At 41.7% G+C, this 20,775-nt stretch overlaps 1 protein-coding gene across 1 annotated transcript in view; it reads right to left on the bottom strand.

The window, feature by feature from the left end:
- Positions 1 to 6,552: 6,552 nt before the first annotated feature.
- Positions 6,553 to 20,775, bottom strand: part of SFTPB (surfactant protein B) — a 43,976-nt gene continuing 29,753 nt past the window's right edge. The window contains exons 4-11 of the mRNA XM_075855351.1: positions 20,248 to 20,367; positions 19,293 to 19,442; positions 14,280 to 14,366; positions 13,027 to 13,210; positions 12,238 to 12,389; positions 7,834 to 7,914; positions 7,569 to 7,676; positions 6,553 to 6,665 (exon numbers count right to left, since the gene is read on the bottom strand). Of these exons, the coding sequence (XP_075711466.1) occupies positions 6,630 to 6,665; positions 7,569 to 7,676; positions 7,834 to 7,914; positions 12,238 to 12,389; positions 13,027 to 13,210; positions 14,280 to 14,366; positions 19,293 to 19,442; positions 20,248 to 20,367 (918 nt within the window). The 3' untranslated portion in view covers positions 6,553 to 6,629. The remainder of the gene's footprint in view (positions 6,666 to 7,568; positions 7,677 to 7,833; positions 7,915 to 12,237; positions 12,390 to 13,026; positions 13,211 to 14,279; positions 14,367 to 19,292; positions 19,443 to 20,247; positions 20,368 to 20,775) is intronic.

Here is a 20,775-nt window from a genome sequence, read left to right as displayed (position 1 = left end):
ATTGCTTTATTCTGTCATCCGCTAATCCAGAAAGCTTTTATATTCTGGCACTTGTCTTCAGTACTGGACTGCAATATATTGTGGATTTTCACCAGACCGTAAGCACAAGACTGAGCAAACATATCCATTTAGGACAAAACTATACAAAATTATAGTAGCATATTTGTGTTCGAGTAACTGCACTTTCAGAAAACTTTTAATATGCCAGAGACATATCAGTAGTTTTGATCAGGGGGTCTGGGTGCTGAGACCACCACTAAAACGAAGGTGCAGAACCACACTGCGCCTCCGGCTGTGATCAGCTCTGCTGGTTAGGCTGAAGACGGCTCACATAGAACGTCTATGACCCTGTCTTCAGCCTAACCAGCAGAGCCAATCACAGCGGCATCATCGTTTTAGCGAAGGTGCTGTCTTTACACACAGATCCCTACCAATTAAAACTTCTTATCTGTCCTATTATCTCAAAAGTTCTTACTCTAACATTTTCTTATGGGCCATTTTTCTAAGGGTTCTCTATCCTTACAAATACATTTTATGTACTTCTCTATGACTGACTGATAATTCAGGATAACTGTTAATCAGGCATTCATCTGATCCCATTGATGCCGGATTAACGAAATATTACTGTACAATTGGGTATCTGATACTTGTGACATATCTGATACTTTTGCATGAACTTTTGAACGTTTATTTACCCTTTAACAAGCTTCTGACATGTCAGAAGATTTGATTGGTGGGGGACCGAGCACTGAGACTCCCAACAATCGATAAAACGAAGCGGCAGAAGTGCTCGTGTGAGCGCTCAGCCACTTCTTTTCTGTTTGGCTTTTTCCGGAAAGCCGATGTATCGGAGTACGGGCTCATAGATTTTTGTATTGAGCCCGTACTCTTCTACATTGATTTCCGGAAAAAGCCGGACAGAAGCAAAGTGGCTGAGCTCTCTCGAGCACTTCTGGCGTTTTAGCTATTAGTGAGGGTCTCTGTGCTCAGTCCCCCACCAATCAAATCTTCTGACATGTCACTATGATATGTCAGAAGTTTGAACGTTTAGTTACCCTGGAGGTGGAGGTATTGGGTTCACCCCATTGTCTCCCAATGGCATAGGAAGGGGCATTTCCACATCCTGTACTCTGACCTGCGGTAGCACCCGGACAAGTTCCACAGCTAATGCCACATGTCCATTCCAACTTTTGACCGTCTGCAGTCAGACCTCCGTCCTGGACTCGCCTTCCAGGACACCACCATGAGACGGTGCATCTCTGCTGAGGAGCAGCTCATTGTCGCCCTCGGGTAAGAACACATTCGTCCCTTTTCCGCCTTGTCACCCTGCTGCAGATAGTATAACTGTATTCGTTTACTTTGACTGCTTGTGCTGCTATAATTAAAAAAAATAATTTATTTTTTTTTTACATCTGTTCCCAGCAACTCATTTGCATCACGTTTTGATCCACGATTTCACAGATCATGTGATTTACCTGTGAAGTCATCTGGCAGCAAGCTCGGGCAGCGGAGATGCCACAGCCCAAGGCAGAAGACTGGATTCATATTGCCGAGGGCTTCTACCAATCTGAGCAGTTCCCTAACTGTGCCGGTGCACTGGATGGGAAACACATCTGCGTTAAGAAGCCGCCTCACCCAGTCACTATTTTAATTACAAACCGTATTTCTTGGTGGTGCTGTTGGCCTTGGTTGACAGTGACTATCGTTTTGTAATTTCCGATACTGGGGTCTATGGGAGCTCTGTAGATTCTGCCATTTTTAGGGCTTCCAGAATGGGTGACCTGCTTCAGTCAAACCAGCTCGCTCTTTCAGAGCATAGACTGCTTCCAGGACCTCCAGCACCCTTTGTCATTGTGGGCTTTGGACTGCCCCTCACCTGATGCGTCCATTCCCCAGGCGTGGCTTGGATGACTAGAGGCGCATTTTTAACCACCAACTTACTACTCCATCTGAAGCTCCGGAACAGTGACGGCTGTTCCAGAGCTTCAGGTGGATAAAGGGAATGTGACGCAGGTTATACAAGCCCATGTCGTCCTCCACAATTTCCTGAGGATTCATGAGTCTGTGTTGGACGCAGAACTGAACCAGTATTAGTCAACAACTACCATCTCTTTGGACCACACACAGTATGGAAGACCTGGAGTGTCAGGACTGTCGATCTGGGAATTCTAGAACTGACTATTTCCTGTCATTGGTGGGAGCGGTTCATTGGCAGATAGGTGGTGGCACCTAATTTGGACCAGAAATCTTGTATTTCCTGTTTTTGTTTAGGGCTGATGTCTGTTTAGTTTACTCTTCCAGTAGTAGAGTAGGGACTCACAAGAGAATGAGGACCCTTGACGTGGGTCACAAGCTTATGTATTTCTGGGCCTTTTTTTTTTTTCTGTTTAACTTTTTTTTTTATTCAATTTCGTTCAATACATACATACAGAAATACAAACCTATACCTCATTATGGACTGTCAATAAAACATGAACCAAGTAAAATGGTCTTTCAGTCACCCATTGTATGGGTTTAACATATTAATGTATTTATCAGTACGATGGGTGAAATGAAGTCCTTTGAATGAGTGTGGAGTCCTGCTTCACTTTCTTTGGTCGTCTTCATATGATGCATACTGCCCATCAAACATACTCCATATGCACACTCCCACCACACATACACCTCATGTGCACTCACATCACACATACAGCACAGAACCTACTAGTAATTAGATTACTAGCATAAAAAACAACAGAGATAATTAACAATATAAAAAAAATGTATATTAAATGTTGCAATTTGGCAATAAAACAAAATTAATATAAAAAAAATTCTAAGTCATCAAACTCAGAAGTCACAGTGTCTTGCTGTGGTCGTGGACCAGGTTCCGCCTGTTGCGTATGCCTGTACTGTTGAGGTGATGTCCTGGGCTTGCCAAAGAGTGGTCTATCCTGGGTGAAAAAAAAAAAAAGACATGGAACTGTCGTATGGTTGATGCTGGCTGGGTTGCAGAGGTGTTCTTGGAGGGGGAGCTCCATAACCAAAGTTGCTCTCATCACACGCCCTTTGATGGCCTGGTACAGCTCTCGTGGGTACTGGTGTGTGCCAAACACCTCGATCACTCCTAGCAGTGTGGACTGGCACCTGATCTGCCTTTCCAGGGGCACTTTGCTAAGATGATGGGCTGAGGCCCTACAGAAGGTGACTGCTGCAGTTTCTGTACCTCTTTTCTCAAGATGCTCCAGAATCCTCAAGTCAATCTCCTGCCTTGGGTCTCAAGCAGCTGTTTTGTCAGACCACTACAAGGCCCAAGAATGGACACCTTGGGTGTTTCCACAGTGACAGGTGTTGAACTAGAGCTGCCAATCTCCACTTATGTGGGTTTAGCCTCGATCTCAGTGGCATCTGTTCTCATCCTCCCCTGTGTCTAAATTGTCCTTTGTCCTATAGAAAAAGTAACAAAAATTACCATCATGCACCAGTACAATTGCAGTATCAAAAATATACACATGGGAATATTTTATTCATCAAATTGTATATAGTGTAGGCCATGGGTGTAGCTAAAGGCTCATGAGCCCCGGTCCAATACTCCTTCACACCCACAAATTGTATTTACTGCTCTCTGTTAGGCCCTGTATGTTAGGCAACGACATGGTAGACAGCTGTAGGGTCCCAGCTGTCATTACCCTCTGCTCCTGAGCAGGGTCCTTTTTATTTATTTTTTAACCACCGGCCGCAGTTCTTGTCCTGATGCCATTCGTAGTGAAAACATCATGCATAGCGCACATATCATTGAGACGTATGCACTGGAAAGTGTCAGGACCCGTGCTGTGACCTGGTTGCTAAGGGTAAGTTCACACAGGGCGTATACGCTGTAAAAAACTACTCAGGGTATCTGCCTTGTTGGCCGCAGGGAATTCTGAACAAAAAAGCAAAATTGTGGTGCGTTTTTTTGGTCTGTATGAATACTGCGGGAAAGTGAACTGAAAAAAAAGCTAAACGCTGGCCTTCTGCAAGACTAGCCTCCTATGATAAGGTTTCATCCCTTTTGAACGCTACAGCATTCACAAGGGATGAAATGTCGAGAGGCTGTCCCTCTGACGTCAAGCTGACAGGCCTCTTGGGATGTGTGATTGGCTGCCGCGGTAAAATCAGATGAAACGTCATCCCAGGAAGCCGTAGAAGCATACTATTGTATTTTGTTGTTTGTTTGTTTTTATTTAACATGCATATTTTCGGGCATAATCACAGCTTTTCTGCCACCAACAGAAAAATATTTTTTTTTAAAAGAGGGGTTTCCAAACACATAATTTTTTACATATGATGTATCTACACGCTCCTGTTAACCACTGGTGCACTTCACTGAAAGACTATGAGGCACTGAGATGGAATCCCTGCATAGGCTGGTGCTATCCAGTTACATCATTGCGCCGGCATGCACAGTTATCCTGTGCCAACGTCTTTGCTGCACGTGTAACATGTCATGTAGTCTACTCGGTAGCAGAGTATGGAACAGCCTCCCTGATGCGCAATAGTATCTGTATCCTGTGGACGCAGATACAATAGAATGTGGCATTCGCCCCGGGCACCGTGATGATGCACAGTGATAGCTAAGCCAATAGTATGTGAGTGCCTTCCAACACTAGTCACAGGGGGTGCAACTTGAAACACCCCCTGCGTGCACACCTGACCTGTCTAAACTAGTCGCAATTGGGACCACTGTAAACCCCAATACCTATGCCATTGGCATAGCCCCATACATCACTAAATGCCCTGACTGCACACGTACAGCTACAGTATAATGAGCAAGTATATATGATATACTTACAGGCCAAACTCCATCACATCAATCAGGAATGAAAGCTGTTTTGTATAGAAGTACGACATTTTCTTAGTGCAGCCGTCCCAGTTCCTCCTTTTATACTTCAGCTCCCACTTGGACTGGTCCCTGAACGTGTTCCAGGGTGGTTTTATATAGTCAACTGTAGAAAAAAAACCATAAAAAATAAAAACATGTTTGCAAAGTTTGTTGCTAAACAGTATGAAACAAAGGAGTGAAACTTACCCATCTTTTTCTTTTGTGATTTTGAGCCCTTCTCGGACTCCGCCTGATACAACTCCTTGCCCACCTCCTGCGAGGCATGGTCTTTGAAATTGCGGTCTGAGTAATCCTCCTGATGCTTGTCCCAAATACATGGCCTGTGCTGGACCAGTGTTATCAGCTTTTCCACACTAAGGGTATGTTCACACGGCAGCATCCGTAACGGCTGAAATTACGGAGATGTTTTCAGGAGAGAACATCCCCGTAATTTCAGCCGTAACGGCATGTGCAGGCGCTTGAACGCCGCGTCCATGACGGATGTAATTGGCGCTGCTTTTCATTGGAGTCCATGAATAGCGGCTCCAATTACGCCCCAAGAAGTGACAGGTCACTTCTTTGATGCGGGCGTCTATTTACGCGCCGTCATTTGACAGCGGGGCGTAAATATACGACTCGTGTGAACAGACAAACGTCAGCCCATTGCTTTCAATGGGCAGATGTTTGTCAACGCTATCGAGGCGCATTTTTCGGACGTAATTCGGGGCAAAAACGCCTGAATTACGTCCGTAATTAGTGTGTGTGAACATACCCCTAGGGTATGTGCACACGCAGTGTTTTCGGGCTGTAACCGTCCCTAAAAATGGCTGAAAAATCGGAAGCAGAATGCCTCCAAACATCTGCCCATTGATTTGAATAGGAAATACGGCGTTCTGTTCCTACGGGGTGTTTTTTTTTTACGCCTCGTTTTCCAAAAACGGCACGTAAAAAGACGCCTGCGAAAAAGAAGTGCATGTCACTTCTTGGGCCGTTTTTGGAGCCGTTTTTCATTGACTATAGAAAAACAGCTCCAAAAACGGCCGTCAAAAATGCGAGTAAAAAACGCCTGGAAATCGGGAGCTGTTTTCCCTTGAAAACCACTCCCTATTTTCAGACGTTTTTAATTTTGTGTGTGCACATACCCTTATAATGGACACCATCTTCTCTGCTCTCTGCTGCTTTACTACATCGTTTCCAACCTGCACGACGACAGAGCTAAGTCACTGTTGTCGCTTAGCAACTGTTCCCCAAATCGGCAATTGCGGATGACACACGGAGGTGCATCCTTATGTCATCTGCAGTTTTCACAGCCCCATTCACTTCTATGGGCAAGTCCGTTGCGCATGGCCTCATGCACACGAACGTATTTTTGCGGCCGAAATTCACCCACAAATCCGCGGGTGAATTACGGACCTATTAATTTCTACGGGCCCATGCCCACGACCCGCAAAAAGATAGGACAAGTCATTATATGGTCCGGGTTTGCGGTCTGTGCTCATTGAAATCGATGTATGCACGGTTCATGAATCACGGACGGCCCGCAGGTGACACGCCGTGGCCATCCTTGCTGCAATCACGGCTATGGTCGTGTGCATGAGGCCTTAGAGAGAAAATTCTGCATTTTCAAAAGGCAGTTTTCACTCTTTAAAATTGGAGTAAATATGTTCAAATTCAAATTGAAAACAAAAGAGGCAGTGATTTTATATAGACAGTCATTTATTGAGTTATCAGGGAGGACGGGCTCATTTTCACACAGTGTTAGTTACTGTTATTAAAAGCAGACAGGATTTCAGTGCCAAACGTGTGCCAGACAATGTCCAACGGCCTGGAAAAGAAAATATGTATTTATTAACTTGGATGTTATATTTTATCATCCGTTTTACATCACAAAGAGCTTGTTCATGTTTAGACAACTCGGGGCATGTTTACTTAACATAGTGAGAACCATTTACACAACCAGTGCCCAATTGTGCCTCCCAAGCTGGCGGGCTATCGATAACAACTAACGTTAGGGCTTATTCACATAGTCATATTTATTCTCTTTTTTGTTTTTCTTTTTGTGCTTAATACAAGATTGGATCCCAACAGAGGGAAGTCCACACAGTGCAGGTGCAGATACAAAAAAAGAGGAATAGTAGAAGCCTATACTTTGTACTTTTCCCTCCTCTGGGATACACTCCTAGGTGGGGTGAAAAAAATCAAATAATAAAAAAAAATGTATCATCATCTCCAGTACATTCCAAAGATCTTACAGTTCATTTGTACTGATCAAGGGTGTCTGATAAATTTACCATATTCCCCAGATCTAGTCCTATATGAACATCTCTAAAAAGCATCATATGGAAGTCACCATATGTAACTATCTCATACAGTTGCATACGTCAGGAGTTTTTTCTGTTTTTCCTGACATATACGACCAACATAGTGTAAACAGATCCCAGAATAGTGTGCGCAGTCCCTTGTCTGCGCTGAGCACGGATGCACCACGGACGTGAAAAACTGCAGATTTTCACATCAGAGATGCGCAGCGTTCGTGTGAATTAGGCCTTAGGCAAAGGACTTGGGGGCACTCATTTATATTAACTTTTCACCCTTTAGTCATCAAAAACGTCTAAAAATCACAAACTAGGGAGAGGCCGTCCACTATCCGAAGGTATTGTCGAAATATGAGCAAATGAAAACACATTTCCAGTATCTTGGGCTTCCCTGAGCCTTGGGCATCACATACCTTGCACTCTCTTGCATTGTCCAGGCTTTGGCACCAATATAAGGGTCCAGCTGCACAGGCAGTGTTCTCAGGAATGGTCTTAAAAGGAGCTGGACAAGCACCGAGTGTCTGCGGACAAGAGATAAGGATTGAACCTATAATAGATACTGCAATAATAAAATATATAAAATTTATGTTCACCCACACGCAGTCATCTGTATGCAGGGTGCTTATGGCTGGTATGGAAAGCTTGGTGCAATGTGCACTATTGTTTACTGTGACATACCTGACAGGTGATCTTGTGGTCCCAAGGCTTCAGGAGAAGATCTGATAGCTCCATCTGGTGGTCTTGGATAAATGCATAACACTAAGAACACAGGAAAAAAAAAACATCATGTACCTTAGAGAGGCTCTGTCACCAGATTTTGCAACCCCTATCTCCTATTGCAGCAGATCGGCGCTGCAATGTAGATTACAGTAACGTTTTTTTTTTAAAAAAAACAAGCATTTTTGGCCAAGTTATGACCATTTTTATATTTATGCAAATGAGGCTTTCTAAAGTCCAACTGGGCGTGTATTATGTGCGTACATCGGGGCGTTTTTACTTCTTTTACTAGCTGGGCGTTGTGAATGGGAGTGTATGATGCTGACGAATCAGCATCATCCACTTCTCTTCGTTAACACCCAGCTTCTGGCAGTGCACAGACACAGCGTGTTCTCGAGAGATCACGCTGTGACGTCACTCACTTCCTGCCCCAGGTCCTGCATCGTGTCGGACGAGCAAGGACACATCGGCACCAGAGGCTACAGTTGATTCTGCAGCAGCATCAGCGTTTGCAGGTAAGTAGCTACATCGACTTACCTGCAAACACCGATGCTGCTGCAGAATCAAATGTAGCCTCTGGTGCCGATGTGTCCTCGCTCGTCCGACACGATGCAGGACCTGGGGCAGGAAGTGACGTCACAGCGTGATCTCTCGAGAACACGCTGTGTGTCTGTGCACTGCCAGAAGCTGGGTGTTAACGAAGAGAAGTGGATGATGCTGATTCGTCAGCATCATACACTCCCATTCACAACGCCCAGCTAGTAAAAGAAGTAAAAACGCCCCGATGTACGCACATAATACACGCCCACTTGGACTTTTACTTTAAACACGCCCAGTTGTACTTTAGAAAGCCTCATTTGCATAAATATAAAAATGGTCATAACTTGGCCAAAAATGCTCGTTTAAAAAAAAACAAAAACTTTACTCTTATCTACATTGCAGCGCCGATCTGCTGCAATAGGAGATAGGGGTTGCAAAATCTGGTGACAGAGCCTCTTTAAATATACTGAATAGCTGATTAATCTTATCAATATTTTATATTAAACATGGGTATTTATTGATTATTGTTTTACAATATAACCACCGGATGATACCATTTGGATCAATTCTATTGATCTATATCTGCTTAGTACAGTTACGTGCGCAGAAGAGAGGTGGCCCCATTATAGTGCTACGTTTTGTCCCCTGGGACTGAAGGGACTGGTGTCTACCCCCTTCCATGACCCTTGGATGGTTAGCCTCTATTGTATATACGTACATGTAGATAATTACAAATCATATCTCTTGGGTATTAGGACTCTACAATCTTATTGTTTGGACATTGAGCACTTCATCCCACCACTAGGATCCACACCTCACCTGACACCCTATCACAGCAACGAATGGGAGAGGTGGTCGTGAATGCGATTCCGTAGATGCCAACAATCCCAAATTTGCAAGGACAGTCCCTATTTTTTAACTGCTTGCCGACACAGGACAAGAATACTCGTCCTGAACGGCGGATGCTTGGCGCATTAGGACGAGTGTTCTCGTCCTGTGTGACACTCCATGATGAGCGGGGCAACGGCTGTAATGGCTGTGATACAAAGCCGCAGCCCTGCTCTTTCGGCGGAGGGAAGAGAAACCTCTCCTCTCCGCCGTTAACCCTTTGAGTGCCGCGATCAAAGCTGGTCGCGGCACTCCCCGCAATAGTGAGAAGGGGGGACTGGCCAGGGTCCATTGAAGGACCCCAGGCTGTTTGACCATATTCCCTGTTGTTGGGGCATACTTTGGTATGTCCTAACAACTGCCTGTGTACTATCTGTACACAGGCTAATGTACTGGCATATAGATATATGCCCGTACATTAAAGTTAAAAAATCAAAATGAAAAATCCCTCTATGGGATTAAAAATAAAATGAAAGTTAATAAAAAAAAAAGTAATGTTAAATTTAAAAAAAACAAAACACAGAAATACAAATTTTTTACAATAAATAAACTTTTCAAAATATAAGTCCCAAAACATTAAATAATATTCACATATTTGGTATCGTCACGTCCGTAACAACCTGTACAATAAAGGTATACACCGATCATCATTATTTATGATGATCGGTGTACGGTGTAAAAAAAAAAGAAATTATATGAATTAAACGATAATGTAAATGTACTAAAAATTGGTACCTACATAAATTACAACTCGTTCCGCAAAAAAACAAACTCTCATACAGCTACGTCGGACAAAAAAATAAAAAGTTATGAGCAAAAGTTAGGATGCAAAGAGGGAAATATAAAAAAAAATTGTTCTGTCCTCATGACCCGGTCCTTAAGGGGTTAAGGGCAATCCCGTCAAATATTTGTCCTGGACATTGTCCTGGACATTGTCCTACAAACGCAGAGACCACAGTTCTTTTTATTTTTTTTATTTTTTTTTAACTAGCCGTTACCTATTGAATTAATCCAATAGGTACCAGCCAATATTATTACTTACCACTCCTCGCTCCCGGCTCCTCCTATGCAGGCCCAGCTCTTGGCGCAGTTTCACATGATGTTCTGAAATTGGCCATTGTAGATGAGCGGCCTGGCCTGCAGAAGAGGAGCCGGGAGCAAGGGGAGGTGAGTAATTAAAAGAGTATGAAATATGGGGTCTGAATCGTGGATCTTGTCTGGGGTCTGAATTTTGGGGTTTGGTCTGAGGTCTGAATATTGGGGTGTGGTATAAAGTCTGCATTATGGAGTCTGAATTGTGGGTTCTGGTCTAGGGTCTGGTATGAGGTCTGTATTATGGAGTCTGAATTATGGGATCCGGTCTGGGGTATGGTCTGAGGTCTGAATGTTGGGGTGTGGTATAAAGTCTGCATTATGGAGTCTGAATTATGGGATCCGGTCTGGGGTATGGTCTGAGGTCTGAATGTTGGGACATGAATATTGGGGTCTGTATTATGGGGTCTGAATTTTTTGGTCTGGAATAATTTTGCTGTCTGGTCTGGCGTAAAGGGGTTTTCCAGGCTTCATAAAAACTGTAATTTTAACAGCAAATTACATCTGAGATCACTGTGGTGGGCAATCACTTCCCTCTGTACTGTCCTCACTGAAAGGTCCTTATAGTTAGGACAATATAGAGGGAATATTCAGTAAAAAAATTATATTCTGGCAAACCATGCCACATAGCACGAGCACGCCTCAAAAATAAACCTACCCACAACAAGCCCCACCCTGATAAACCAAGCCCTGTTAAAGGGTCCCTAAAAATGTTTTAAATGTGTCCAATTATGCGATTCCCTTAGACTTTAAGGGTATGTTCACACGGCAGCGTCCATTACGGCTGAAATTACGGGGCTGTTTTCAGGAGAAAACAGCTCTGTATTTCAGCCGTCATGGCATGTTGAGGTGCTTTTTCGCTGCGTCAATTACGGACGTAAATGGAGCTGTTTTTCCATGGAGTCAATGGAAAACTGCTCCATTTACGTCTGAAGAAGTGACAGGTACTTCTTTGACGCGGGCGTCTTGTTTACGCCCTGCCTTTTGACAGCGGGGCATAAAAAAAATGACCGTCGGAACAGAACATCATAAGACCCATTCAAATGAATGGGCAGATGTTTGCCGACGCTATCGAGCCGCATTTTCGGACGTAAATCGAGACGGAAAACGCCAGAATTACGTCTGTAAATAAGCCGTGTGAACATACCCTAAGGGTATGTTCACACGGCAGCGTCCATTACGGCTGAAATTACGGGGCTGTTTTCAGGAGAAAACAGCTCCGTAATTTCAGTCGTAATGGCACGTTGAGGCGCTTTTCGCTGCGTCCATTACGGACGTAAATGGAGCTGTTTTTCCATGGAGTCAATGGAAAACAGCTCCATTTACGTCTGAAGAAGTGACAGGTACTTCTTTGACGTGGGCGTCTTTTTTACGCCCCGCCATTTGACAACGGGGCGTAAAAAAAATGACCATCGGAACAGAACATCGTAAGACCCATTCAAATGAATGGGCAGATGTTTGCCGACGCTATTGAGCCGCATTTTCGGACGTAATTCGGGGCTAAAACGCCCGAATTACGTCTGTAAATAGTGTGTGTGAACCCAGCCTTAAAGAGAAAGCCACATGCATGCCTGACCACCTCTCCTTTTCTGCATTAGATCTCCAAATGGTACCTATGGTGAAGGCTTCAGGATACTTGCCCCATGTGCCCTCCCTATAATCTAACCACAGCAAAAAAGGACATATATTTACTCAAAAAAACACAGAAAGAGGCCATACTTACTAATACCTGCCCTTGTATCAGTAAGTATGGTCTATTTCTCTCTATAATCTGGCCCTGCCAGCAGCTATTACTACCTCTGCAGCTCATATAGTTACACCAGTTTTCTCTAGAAGTTTTCTAACCTCCTTCCAGTCCTTTGCGGAGGTGCACACTCGGGACAGAGCCACACTGATTTCCTCCTGAGTCATATTAACACCACTTGTACTTTTCACAATGGAGGTGATGGCCATGCAGGTGTCACAGGTCATATCCGATTCCAACACTGGCATTACCTCTGACAATAAAAAATAAAACATGTAATTGAAAAGAATATGATAACCAAACAGCTTAATTATCTACTGAAATAGGGGAAGAGGGTTCACTTATTTGTTTTGCGAGGAGTTATAAAATATATGGATTTGTTGGTAACAAAAGCAAAATATGGTCCATATTCCTTATACAAATCTTCTAAAAGTACATGTATTACCAGTCATGTCAGTAACCAATGATTATAATACAGTAACATTCCTTTAATCTGGCACTTACAGGACTTCACAGTGGGCAGATTATTATATGTTCTGGATTGTCGGACTATCATAAAAAAAGTTTACAATGCCTACCTGTAAGGCCAGAGTGCATAATGTTATCAAACTCAGGATGGGGACTGGCACAAAGCTCACTACGTCCTTCTCCTTCGCACACTATGAGAAAGGCGGTGGTAGCGGGGCAGGGGGTTGCTAATAAGGTTCTCTCCTGTCCTGGAGGTATATGTAAGGTGGCCTGAAGTGTATTTGCGTTTTGCTTTGTTCCATCTCTTCTAATGACTTTACACAATGTACAGTTTTTATATATGTTCTTGTGTGAGCTGGGCATGTGGTATACCCGAATTATAATGGCAGGATCCTACAGGTGTATATGTGTGACACACTTACCTGGCGCACAGTTTTCACCTGTAGCACACATGAATAACAGTCCACACACCAGTTTTGGCCCCAGTTTTCCCAATATGGTGTCCAAAATAAGAACAGTATACTTCTCAACCAAGCACTGGCACACCCCGGAAAGTTTCATTGGCAGTGCATGGCATAGCTGTGATGCACCCTTTGCAATGGCTTCCTGTAGACATGAAATATATGTCAGTGTGGGGGTATATGTACATACATATGTACTCTACTATTGGTATGATACTGGCTTATGGAATATGTCAAAAACAATGACCTATTGTTTAAATCAAGTTTTTATGTTAAACATATTTCTTAAGATTTTTTTTGTCATGATCTATATTAAAACAATCTTGCAGTTTTCACTCTGACCACTGAGCTTCACAATAGACTGACACTTCCTGTTCTATAGGGATCCCATCTCAGCAGTCAGCTCATTATTATCAGTTTGGCCTAGTTCACACAGAGTTATTTTGACAGGCAGAAAAAACTGAAGGAATTTTGAGGCAGATTGTGAATTGCCAGCATTGTTTGACTCTTTTTTTCACTTTTTTTGCCCACGCTGTTTTTGAGCTGTTGAAGCGAATGCAAAAAAACGTGGACAAAAAATGCTCTAAACAAGCGGCACTGGTTTTTCTGTCTCCCATTGATTTCAAGGGAGGTCAGAGCGGAAACTGTTGCGTTTTTTTTTTTTCCGCGAGCAGCCAAAAGCCGCCCGGGAAAAAAACCAACTCTTCTGTCTTTCATTGAAATCAACGGGGGACAATTTCTTGCCGCTGATTCCGACGATGTTTCTGTGTCAAAATCCCTGCCAAAAAAACAGTGTGAACTGACCCTCAAGATTACAATGACAGGTAACACCCCTAATATAGATAACACAGGGTCCACCACTGACAATAGGTGATGGACACTGCTCCCTCCTCCTTCTGCCGGCACAATGACCTTAACACAGGTCACAACGTGCCTAGAAAACTCTCCCATAGAAGTCAATGGGGCCCCTCCTGTTCACAGGTTCCTATGGCCCATGTGGCTGCTTTAAAGCATATCTCTAAATGCTGTTAATAGGAGCTTGCCTCCATATTCATGTACAGAAAATAGAATAAAATAAAATCTACAATCAGAAAATAAAAACAGATCAGAACAAAAGATTACGCTTCTATCTGATTTTGATTATGAAAAAAAGTCTAGGTGATACTTTCCCTTTAAGTAAAGTATTTGACAGACAAGGGTTATTTTACATTTACCTTTGGGATTGCTGCTTCAAATTTTCCCACAAATGATTTACACATCCAGCAAAGTGGCATTGGGATTGGCCATTCCCCCTTCATGTCCTGTAAAACATTCATACAGATTGGTGAACTCAGTAATACAACTCAATGATGAGAATGGAGGGCCAGCACGGTAAATGTGTAAGAGCAAGCTCTATGCCCAGAAGAAATTGCCCCCACATGGCTGAACAGAGTTCTTTATGTAAGGGCCCTAAAGCCTTGTATAGAAAGCAAATCAAGTATATACAGTATCAGCATTGTGGAGCTAGACATGGCCGCACATCCACCTGTTATACTTTGATCTATAGCTGCTAGGCAAAAATATATAAACATGAACATGAGGGTGTTTGTTAACATTTTGATTAAACTGTATAAGCCCACTTGCCACTGCACTGTGACCTCTTTAAAGTGGGTCCCTACTCTATTGTTGCAGCACCGCATGGCTGCCATTGCAATGCCGCTCCCGCAGAGGGAGCAACCCAGAGGCCCAATAGTACCCTTGCTGCAAGGCCACGCCAAGCCTCCTTGACTCTGAGCCACGTTCCCCCACAAGTGCAGCACTACAGCAACAGATACCACCACACAGTACCACAACATGTGAACAGATGGAATAAGTTCACCTTACCATACGCTCCTAGTGGCCAACTGAGAGCACAAGCAAGATATATACAGTATATCAAGTATATACAGTATATATAGATATATATAGATATATATATCTATAGGTAGATTAGATATATACACAATAGTCTAGTGATTATAGTTTTGGTATGGTAAAGACCAACATCCTGGCACGGTATACTGTTGTCTGCTCTATTGTAATAGCAACTGCCTACAGTGTGCCAGTGCGTAATCGCTGGTGTTCTAAGTGCCAATTTGGCATAAGCACTTTTTGCATCCTATGAAACTGGGGTTGGCCTTTGACAAAGAGATTAAGCGGGTTGTCTGTAATAAAAAAATGGATCTGTTTTTTCTCAGAAAACTTACTACTCTTGTCCATGGTTTGTGTCTGGCATTGCAGCTCAGACCCTTTATTATAAAAGGGATTGGGCTGCTTCTGCCAGTCTTCACCTCAGACGGACTCCTCTTCAACTGTTGCTCTGGACTTTATAGCTTCAACTCTTCCCGCCAAAAAGCCCCTGCCCAATAGGAATAGATACAGTTTACCTCACTCAGATTCTAGAAGAATCCAGCGATTTTCCCTAGCAACACACCTGTTCAATAAACTCAAAGAGTACAACAAAACCCCCTTTAGATTGGGGGGGGGGGTGCCATAATCATAATAATATTGTCACCGTGATCCCATGTGGCCCAAGACGGCGGGGCCCTGTTACCTAACATTCTCTCTACAGCTGTAAATATTAATGGCTTGAGACCTATTTTGTACTTTAGGACAGTTATTTCATCTCCACATTCTTTATTTTTCCGTTAACGTAGCCTTATGCTTGTTTTTTGTGGGACGACATATTTTTTTAATGGCGCCATTTTTAAGTACAAATAATGTACTGTATATCTTTTAGAATTTTTTGTAGGGGGATTTTTGGGGTTTTGTTATTACAGCGATCACTGTGTGGTATAACATGTTAACTGTATTCCACGTTTGCATAGTTTTTTTTTACATTTTACTACTTCTGCAAGATAAAAACTGAAAGCCATAACGTTTTTATTTTTCTGGCGACGGACCTGTGTGAGGGCTTGTTTTTTGCACTATGAGTTGAAGTTTTCATCTCTTTTTATTCCGTTTATGGAAAGCAAGATTAACATAAAACAAGATATTCTGGAATTGTTTTTTAACGTCTCTTTATTTACGCCGTTCACCATGCAGGTTAAATATTGTGATTATTTTATAGCTCAGGTCGTTATGGACGCAGCAATACCAACTATATATACTTTTTTTTCCTTTATATTTTTTTTATATAAATCCTTTTTAATGAGAGAGTTTTTTGTGTTTATTTTTTTTACGTTTGTTTTTTAAATTGTAAACATTTTATTTAACTTTTTTATTTGACTTCGGTCTCTCTAGGGCACTAGACTATGTGATTGGTTGATAATACACATTGAATACTTCTGCATTACAGAATGCTGACAGACATCCTATTAGATCCTGCCTCTAGTATTATGAAAGATCTGGGGTCCAGTTTTCTGTAACAACTCATCAGCACCCGATAACATTGCTGTGTGTGTGTGTGGGGGGGGGGGGGGTGGGGGGCGATTGGCTGACAAAAGATAAACTTGTGAAGAGTCATTACCAACGACCAACAACCCCTTTGGGGCACGGTAATAAAATTGTAGTCAATGTAATTTGTGTACATTTCTGATTATCAATTTACTAATCCACAGAGTGGGGAGACTTTTTATTCGAGACATTACATAATTATCCATCAGCGATTACCCTAGAGACCGGAGATGTGACTAAAGATCGTGGTCTGACTTCAGTTGCAGCACATTTTCATAGGCATCACCATAGTAAGTACCGAGGGATCAGGGTGGTTGCTTTGGAAAAATAATAGCCCAGTATTAGGGCAGGTAATCCCTCTCCATCACTACTTGGACTTGAATCCAGGTCGTTTTTTAAATTAAACGTTTCACGTGCGGTAATAATAATCTATTGAATTATATTACACTCCTTTCTTCTTTTTTTGACCCTTCCCTCACTTGATATAATTAATATGAGTATTTTGAATGGTTTCAATTCACTTATGTTTGCTGCGCATTCACCTATTTGCTTGTTTTCTGGATATTTTAGGTTCAAGTATTTTGAAGCATATTCACAATCCTATGTGATGACATCTAGAAATAATTACGTCATGTTAACTTTTACATTTTTACCACCTGCATTCTGGATATAGAAAATATGGGAAAGAAAAGATGGTCCTGTAAAATGCAGAGAAAAGGAGAAGGAAGATTATAGAAAGAAGGAGATGTAAGAAAAACGGACTAATAATGTAAAAATACATTTAAATATTCTTTATAAGTTGAATTATTATATTAATATAATTATTATACTAATTATAATATTATAATACTATAATTAATTATAATATATTATATTAATTTTAGATTGAGTCTATCTACAAAGAGATCTTCAATAATGAACAAATGGCACTTTGTATTTGACGTTTTTGTCTTTTATGTATTCATATGTGTGTGTGTGTGTGTGTGTGTGTGTGTGTGTGTGTAGGTGTGTGTGTGTGTAGGTGTGTGTGTGTGTGTAGGTGTGTGTGTGTGTGTGTGTATATATATATATATATATATATATATGTGCATGGGTGTATAGATGTATATTTTTATAGTTAGGCACTCTATATACGTTGGGTTGAATTATTTAATTTAAAGTGATCCTTAAAAATAAATGAATGGCACTTTTGCACGGCTCACTCTATACGTTTTTTTTTTAAGGTATATACATGTAGGTGTGTATGTATGTTTATGTACATGTATTTCTTTATTTAGACACTTTATAAACAGTACGTCGTATTCCATATTTTACTTTAAATAAATTAATAATATATTGCTTTTGGTGTAGATGTGTATAAACATTTATATGGCAAGTCTAGAAATATGGTTATTAGTCATTTAGATTTTTGGGGGCGTCATGGATTTAAATAAATATTATGGTCTTACTAATATACTGCGTATTTAGTCCGTTTTTAGATGGTGTAATTACAATACTGATGTTCCCAAACAGGTTATGGGACATAGACGAATATCTCTTTATTACCAGACATACATAATGTTATATCTGTACCTCTTTTCCTCTTCTTGGATATGTTCTGAAGTACAGTAAAAAATAGTGTAGCACCATGTTAGCCAGAGACAATATGAAATGTTAAATACTTTTGTGTCAAAAAAGACAAAAGTATAATAGGTATGATACCTTTATTGGCTAATCATAAAAGTTATATATGCGGCTTTCAGAGCACAGAGGCCCCTTCTTCGCTTTTTTCTAAGTCATTCATTTGTAAACTGCCGGAAGAAGGGGCCTCTGTGCTCTGAAAGCCGCATATAGAACTTTTATGGTTAGCCAATAAAGGTATCATACCTATTATACTTTTGTCTTTTTTGACACAAAAGTATTTAACATTGGATATGTTCTGAAAACTATATGTAACTGTTTGTAAACCAGTAGTGATTATTTGTACTTCAGCATGTAGTGTGCATGTCCATACACATGGTCATAGATAGTAAAATTGTATTTTGACATTCTGCTCATGCTCCATTGCACAGGTATACTTTGATATTCTGCGCATACACCAATATTCGGCGCAGGCGCAGTACTGATGCTGTATTGCACAGTTGCCGTACGTCATTAGGACATTTGAGTCCTAATGTCATTTAGGACATACCGTGCCATCACTATGCCGTAAATGTACGGCACAGTGCGCAAAGGCCGAACCGCCTAGGATGTAAATGTATGTCATGAAAGGGGAAGGGGTTAAAGACAATGTTTACCCTGAAACATCTTCTGAGATGTCACTTTGCCCTGTGATTTTTACCAAACGCACAAAAGGGGGCCCAGTGCCAGTTGAAGTCTTATGCCTCTTCTGTTTGTGACTCAGAGATTAATTCCTTTTGAAGATAATGGGAGCTCTGATGAAAGACTCAGAGTTTTGAAGGGACATGGTGCAGGAAAATATTACATCTTTTGACATGTCAGAAGACAGTGATATGTGTATAAATACATTTGCTAAATAGAAACAAACCCCAGGGGCGTACAAGGAAGAGAGAACACCCCTCCTGGTTCCCTGCATCACACAGAGCATTATTTTCTGCCTTCCTTCTCATGGAAAATCCAATGTACAATTACCTCAGTCATAACTTAATACTTCCTTGTAAACTGAATATTTGCATTCTCAAAAATCGGTTTAGTCTACAAAATCACTAATGGAAGATTAAGGTAAGGCAAGGTCAGACTTATCACTAAGCCTAATTCTATGGATGCCAATGGTTGGAGGCGTCTTACCCAACACCACCTGCACCTTCTCTTACCTGTGTTGTCTTGGCATGCATGGTCTGAATAGTCTCTTGGACGATAGGTAAGATATTTTCCAGCATTGTTTTGTTGAACATATTTGGGTTCCAGTGAAGGGCTTCTTCAGAATAGCATAGTCTTAGCTTAGTGCAGATTGAATTTGGATTCTGTAAAAAAAAAATTTTTTAAAATAATATATTATCCTGTGTTTTATTTAGATCAAGTATTAAAGAGGCTCTGTCACCAGTTTCATACTTCCCTATTTCCTACCTAATCTAATAGACGATGTCTTGTAGATAACTACTGTGTTGTTTTTTTAAAACGTTTATTAGTGACAAAGTTATGATAATTGTAACATTTATGCTAATTTTTTGTAAAAGCCCAACTGAGCGTTTTTTTTACTTTAACCAAGTGGGCATTGTAAAGAAAAGTGTATAACGCTAACCAATCAGCATCATACACTTCTCTTCATTCATGTCCAGCTTTAGTCACAGCACAGCGTGATCTCGTGAGATCACGCTGTACCGTCACTTACTCCCGCACTGCTATTCCTTCACCAGAGCGTCGGGAGACTGACCAGACATCGCCTCCAGCAGCCAGGAGGCGATGTCTGGTCACTCTCTCGTCGCTTCGGTGAAGGAACTGTGGGAGTAAGTGACGGCACAGCGTGATCTCGCGAGATCGTGCTGCGAATAAAGCTGGACATGAATGAAGAGAAGTGTATGATGCTAATTGGTCACCAGCGTCATGCCCTCTTCTTTACAACGCCCACTTGGTTAAAGTAAAAGAAACGCCCAGTTGGGCTTTTACAAAAAATTTGCATAAATGTTAAAATGATCATAACTTTGTCACTTATAAACGTTTTTAAAAAACAACGCAGTAGTTATCTACAGCACAGCGCCTATTAGATTAGGTAGGAGATAGGGAAGTATGAAACAGGTGACAGAGCCTCTTTAAGCGGCTGGTACTTACAATCTGGTTTTCAAGAACACTTATCAAAAAATCTTCATACTCGTCCACCATCTTAACGCACTCTGTTTGGAATGGAGGAATTCTGGAACATTGTTCATGTAGAAATTTCTTGATAGAAGACTGCAGAAAGAGGACATTTTATAAGAATGGAAGAGAGTGCCCCACTTACCCTTTCTTGGCATGCATTTCAACATCTTTATAAACAAAAATTGCCTCTGTACCGTTAAGCATATGACCTCCTTTGAATGCTATTTTACGGTTTACATACAGGATTATTCTACATAATTGAGTAACTTTTCTTGTACGAAGCCTCAGTTACAGCTTGTTTTATAAGCTGCATTCACAATCAAGTGAATGGGATAGTAGTGCAATACCTTGCACGGCCGCTACAAATATAATGGCGCGTGCAAGTGCAAACAAAAAGAATCATGTAAACAATAAAGAGGCTGCGCCGCGGCCCCGTCTAACAGCTGATTGGCAGGAGTGCTGACAGTCGGACTCCCACGATCTAATATTGATGGCCTACCC

This window comes from Rhinoderma darwinii, chromosome 3, assembly GCF_050947455.1.
Source record: "Rhinoderma darwinii isolate aRhiDar2 chromosome 3, aRhiDar2.hap1, whole genome shotgun sequence".
Taxonomy (NCBI): Eukaryota; Metazoa; Chordata; class Amphibia; order Anura; family Rhinodermatidae; genus Rhinoderma; species Rhinoderma darwinii.
Note: the sequence above shows the minus strand (reverse complement) of the source record. Positions and strands in the feature narration are given on the sequence as shown.